Here is a 6,000-nt window from a genome sequence, read left to right as displayed (position 1 = left end):
AATTATTTGAATAAGCTGACTACTTTGTTGTATCCTTTTAACAATTCAAAAATATAATATTTAATATTTAATGCATAAAAATGTTAAAATTTTATATGTTAACTATTAAAATAACAATTTAAATGTCAAGATTTCGTCTCTTAAGCTAAAGATTTAAAATAATAATTTTTAATAATTAAAATATAAATTTTAATATTTTTTATTAATAATTAAATATTATTTTTTTAATTATTGAGAGAAAACAAGAAACCTGCTTCTCTGGTCTATATAAAGACAAGCCTGCTTCTCCAAGAGCTACCCCTATTTCACTGCTTTTTGCTCTCTCGAATCAATTCATATTCGTATTCGCTCCTTCCTTCCTTCCAAGGTGAGTATGTATGTATATATTATGTAATTCCTCATCGTTTAATCTCAATCAGACATATATATATATATATGTACACGCACACTTCATTTTGGTTTCAACATCGGTACGTAACATACATGCGTATATATGCATATACACACACATGCACAATTGTCCCATATGTATATTATATGTTTGATGATGATGATGATGATGATCAGGAATAAAATATGTGGAAGCTGAAGATCGCAGAGGGGGGAGAATGGTTGACGAGCTGCAACAATCATGTGGGACGACAGCACTGGGAGTTCGATCCCCAGGCTGGCACTGCCGAGGAGAGAGCTCTTGTCCAACGGCTTCGCCACGAATTTACCCTCAATCGCCACCGCTTCAAGCAAAGCTCCGATCTCCTCATGCGGATGCAAGTAAGTAGTAGTCTTTACCCCTTCCCCCCCCCCCCACCCAATCTAATCCCGTTTTGTCTTCGTCTTGTCTTACATTTGATTTATATGTAATATTAACTGAGTACTGTTTTATATGTGATATACATTTGATTTGAAGATGAAACATATTTTTTAAATTCTATTTTTAATTTTGGTGATGATTAAAATATTTTAAACGTAATATTAACTGACTAAGACCTGTTTTGTTGAGACTTGACGAGATTGAGAGCCAATATTTATTGGTTCTCAATCTCATTATTGGTTAATTCATTGACTTCCACATTAGTGTTAATTACTTACGTACGTACTTGACCAGAGAATTAATAATTAATGACCCAACTAGTGATGGAACTGAACCAGTTTCTGAAGAAAATAATTAATTAGTATGTATATATATATATAATAATTTATTAAGAAAAGACCTTCTGAATTTGGCTTTTATGGTAGAACTATATTTTAAATTAATAAAGTATAATAAATAAATTAGAGAAAATCTAATCAATAATATAATAAGTTTAGCTTTTGGTGTGATGATGATGATGATGATGATGATGATGATGATGAATAGCTTAAAAAAGAAAATTCTCGTGAGAAAATCCCATTGAGCGTGAAAGTTAAAGACATGGAAGAAAAAAGTGCAGATGCAGTAACAAGGACGCTGCAAAGGGGGCTCTCTTTCTTCTCAAGCATTCAGGTCAACGACGGTCACTGGCCTTGTGACTCTTCCGGCCCACTCTATTTTCTTCCCTTCCTGGTATGTCTCTCAAATATTTAATATTTTTATTAAATATTTTTTTTATTTAATCACAATTAGTGAATGACACGTTGATGATAAATGATGTTATGAATATTACCCAGTCAGGAGGGTATTTCATGAAAAAAAAAAAAAAAGCAAAAATGAACCCAAGGTTTAGATCTTAATAGAAGAACATTTAATGAAAATAATGAATACACTTTCCAAACATAAAAAAAAAGTATTGGAAGGTTACAATTTTACTAAAAATATAATTTATTCAAATGACTTTTTAAAATTTCACCCCCCCCCCCCCCCAAAATGATTGTCTTTTTTATTTAGAGGTTGATCAATACTTTTTTTAAAAGTATTTTAAGTAGATTTATATTATATATAACGGAAATGAATATTAATATTACAAACTTCAGATAGACTCACGTGATTATCATTATATTTAATATCTCCTTTGAATAAGAAATTATCTTATTTAATAATTAATTCTTATTCTAAATACAATTAATAACTAAGAGTGATACTCATAACAATTAGTGATGTTTTGGTTAGCTCATAGCTGTGTATGCAACGGGAGACGTGAATGTCGTCTGGTCATCAGAGCATCAGAAGGAGATCATTCGCTATATATACAACCATCAAGTATATATGAAAACAACATTAATTACTTTTCTTTCAAATAATGTTAATTTGAAAAATAAAATTAACCCATTTTGGTGTGTGTGTGTGTGTGTTATAGAATGAAGATGGAGGGTGGGGATTTCACATTGAGGGGCATAGCAGCTTATTCGGGTCATGCCTGAACTACATCTGTTTGAGGGTGCTGGGAGAAGGAGGCGATGAAGATGGTGTATCTAGAGGGCGCAAATGGATCCTTGAGCACGGCGGTGCCCTGGCCATCTCCTCCTGGGGGAAGTTCTGGCTCGCCGTACTTGGTGCCTACGAGTGGGGCGGCTGCAACCCCATACCGCCTGAGTCCTGGTTGCTCCCCAAGCTCTCTCCCATCCATCCAGCTAAAATGATCTGCTATTGTCGCTTGGTTTACATGCCCATGTCCTACTTGTATGGCAAGCGATACGTCGGCCCTATAACGTGCCTGGTTCGATCCTTACGGCAAGAGCTCTACAATCAGCCCTATCATCTGATTGACTGGAACAAAGCTCGAAATACCTGCTCAAAGGTCAGTTCAATTGTTAGTTCATTAATTAATTAATGATGAGTTTCGATTAATCTAATGCCAAGGCATGCCTTGCCTTGCAGGAAGATCTCTACTACCCGCATCCTTTAGTGCAAGATATCATTTGGGGATTCCTTCACCATGTCGCGGAGCCGGTTCTAATTCGTTGGCCTTTCTCATCGCTGAGGGAGAAGGCTCTGAGAGTCGTCATGGAACACATACACTATGAAGATGAAAACAGTAGATACTTTTCCATTGGATGTGTGGAGAAGGCGCTATGCCTTCTTGCTTGCTACGTGGAAGATCCTAATTCAGAAGCATACAAGCGTCATCTAGCCCGAATCCCCGATTACCTTTGGGTGGCTGAAGATGGCATGAAAATGCAGGTTGATGGCTCATCAAAATTAGACTTCACCACACCCACCCACCCACACACACACACATGAAGTTCATAATCGATACATATGATACTCACGTCACGCGTGCAGAGTTTTGGGAGTCAAATGTGGGATGCGGCATTTGCTATTCAAGCAATTCTGTCCAGTAATCTTGCTGAAGAGTATGCGACAACCCTTAGAAAAGCGCATGAGTTTGTGAAAGCCTCACAAGTTAGGGATAACCCTTCAGGGAACTATGCCAAAATGTATCGGCACACTTCTAAGGGTGCATGGACATTTTCAATCCAAGATCATGGTTGGCAAGTTTCAGATTGCACTGCTGAAGGATTAAAGGTACACACAAACACACACAGAGCCAGCTAGCAATTGACAAGTTAGTCACTTGAATTTGCAACAACTGGATGCATTTCATAAATGACATTTATGATTTGATCGTTTTCTTTTTTATTTCAGGTTTCACTTTTGTTTTCACAAATGTCACCAGAACTCGTTGGGGAAAAGATTGAAACAGAACGCTTGTATGATGCTGTCAATGTTCTTCTTAGCCTACAGGTACACAATTAAGTAAAAACATTTTATTTAACTTGCTAATCGTGCTCGTCGCGACCAACCCTTTTCTTAAAATTTTCAAACAGGGTAGCAATGGTGGTTTTACAGCTTGGGAGCCTCGAAGAGCATTCTACTGGCTTGAGGTAAAAGCTGTTAGTTACTTCGATCAAGTGCATTGCCTTGTTCGGTTTTGACCCACCATTGCATGGTATATATAGTTACACTTGGTAATTAAAAACAAATGATCATTTTTGCGAATCTATTTCAGAAGCTCAACCCTGTAGAGATATTCCAAGATGTTATCGTCGAGCACGAGTGAGATTTGATTTTTGTTCTCTCTTTTTCAATGAAATATATGTCTCTTAATTAGCTGCAGTGATGGCTGAACGGATGGTGTTTCAGGTACGTGGAATGCACTTCATCAGCAATTCAGGGTTTGGCACTATTTAGAAAGTTGCATCCAAGACATCGGAGAAATGAGATAGAAGAGTGCATTTCAAAGGCAATAAGATACATTGAAAAAACACAAAATGCTGATGGTTCGTGGTATGGTTCTTGGGGGATTTGCTACACCTATGGCACATGGTTTGCAGTAGAGGGCTTGGTTGCTTGTGGCCAAAACTACCACAATAGTCCCACATTGCGTAAAGCTTGTTACTTCTTATTGTCAAAGCAACTGCCTGACGGTGGATGGGGAGAGAGTTTCCTTTCGAGCTTAAACAAGGCATGCATATACACTCATCACCAACGTTGCAGTAACATTTCTATTTATTACACTTTATTTTGAGTTTTAAAATAATTTTATTAATTAATAAAATATTATAAAATACACATGCATTCAACGTCAACCAATAAAAGTGGTTTAAATTAGAAACAAGATTAATAAATGCATTTTTCATAAATATAAAATGTATTTACTTCGCTTTTAATCATTGCCCTAATTAATTAATAATTAGGCTTACTCTCTCTATATAAATATATATGCTAAGATATATATCTTATATTGCATGCATGAAATCTTATTAATTATAAGGTTGTGCGTTATGTATAAAAAATAGGTATACACAAATCTAGGAGACAATCGATCAAACTTGGTACAAACGTCATGGGCATTGTTGTCACTAATTGATGCTGGACAGGTAATTAATTAGTTTTCTTGTTTGCCCTCCAATTAATGCTATTTTATTGTAAATAATTAATGTTCGTAGGGTTAGTTTTTTTATCTTCTGTGAATAAATAAGTGCTTTCATATATATATATATATATATATATATATAGTCAATCTAAATCTGTATTGTTGAGTTTAGGGTGAAGTAGATCGGAACCCCATAGACCGTGGAATAAGGCTGTTGATAAATTCACAAATGGAAGATGGTGATTTTCCTCAACAGGTAATTAATTAACATTCGATTCTCTTTCTTAAAAAGTTTTCTTCTTTCGAAAATATGATTTAAATGGTCTATTGCAATGTTCTTAGTGGCACTCATTAAGTTGATGTGTTAGTCATCAAATAGTATTTCAGTTTTAATTCTTTTCCCCTTTCAAGTGGGATTTTGAGTATGAAAAAATGCTGCTTGTTGTAGATGCGTGTCTAATTACTTCATATTGATTGTAGGAAATCACGGGCGTGTTCTTTAAAACTTCTATCCTGAATTACGGGGTATTTCGAAATACTTTTCCCATTTGGGCTCTGGCGGAATATCGACGCTGTGTTGGTGTTGTACGTGCGTAACTAAGTGAACAACAATATATAGACTCTGGAGAGATACATGCGCTATATATGTACATGTGTCTTATATTTGTTCTACCATTATATTATATGTTTTTGGAAACTTGTAAGGTGCCAGTAAGTGTTCCCATGTACGTGTCATCTTCTTGGCTAATTTGTGTGGACACGTGGAGGCTGTTTTGGAGACCCAAATTGAGGCAGAAACGGGAAAGAAATTGGCTGGGAAGAATTCTACCTGCTTCATCTTGGCTTGCTCTGTTCTTCTCTACTCCTACTTTTATATCTCGCTGCAAGTAGTTCATGTTAGTGATATATTCTAATGTTAGATTTAGATGATGTTTGGTATGTTTATAATAAATACGTTTAATGTGTCCTTATATATAGTAATAAAAGATAAGTTTATCATCATTTCTTAAATTCTCCCATTTGTTGTATGAATGAGCCTTTATATTTCCTATGTGAGAGTTTTATTCTTAAAGTGTTAAGAATATATGACGAAATTATCTAATAATGGATTTTTTTTAATATTCTTGATCCTTAGATTAATCAGATGGGAACTCTGATTAATTAATTATGGACTACCATGAAAATTATTATCTTGATTAGTATGAAA

General features: G+C 35.2%; 1 protein-coding gene across 2 annotated transcripts; it reads left to right on the top strand.

The window, feature by feature from the left end:
• Positions 1-302: 302 nt before the first annotated feature.
• Positions 303-5,816, top strand: LOC127802688 (lupeol synthase-like). Of its 2 annotated transcripts, none has more exons than XM_052338645.1 (14): positions 303-367; positions 568-771; positions 1,358-1,543; positions 2,087-2,176; positions 2,274-2,714; positions 2,795-3,097; positions 3,200-3,442; positions 3,563-3,661; positions 3,745-3,801; positions 3,927-3,973; positions 4,061-4,382; positions 4,717-4,797; positions 4,966-5,049; positions 5,274-5,816. In XM_052338645.1, the coding sequence occupies exons 2-14, from the start codon at positions 577-579 to the stop codon at positions 5,388-5,390; spliced, it is 2,265 nt and encodes a 754-aa protein (XP_052194605.1). In that variant the 5' UTR covers positions 303-367; positions 568-576; the 3' UTR covers positions 5,391-5,816. The 2 variants fall into 2 exon arrangements, with proteins under 2 accessions (XP_052194605.1, XP_052194606.1); XM_052338646.1 differs by having other exon boundaries at positions 309-367; positions 1,431-1,543.
• Positions 5,817-6,000: the final 184 nt, after the last annotated feature.

This window comes from Diospyros lotus, chromosome 5 (assembly GCF_014633365.1).
Source record: "Diospyros lotus cultivar Yz01 chromosome 5, ASM1463336v1, whole genome shotgun sequence".
NCBI lineage: Eukaryota > Viridiplantae > Streptophyta > Magnoliopsida > Ericales > Ebenaceae > Diospyros > Diospyros lotus.
This window is presented reverse-complemented; position numbering and strand designations above follow the sequence as displayed.

What these genes read in the sequence shown, in the direction of transcription:
- LOC127802688 (XM_052338645.1), top strand. Translation starts at nt 577, where the DNA reads ATGTGGAAGCTGAAGATCGCAGAGGGGGGAGAATGGTTGACGAGCTGC. An exon ending in TCTATTTTCTTCCCTTCCTG is followed by an intron (nt 1,544 to 2,086) that starts GTATGTCTCTCA and finishes TGTTTTGGTTAG; the next exon opens with CTCATAGCTGTGTATGCAAC. An exon ending in TCCTTTCGAGCTTAAACAAG is followed by an intron (nt 4,383 to 4,716) that starts GCATGCATATAC and finishes TATAAAAAATAG; the next exon opens with GTATACACAAATCTAGGAGA.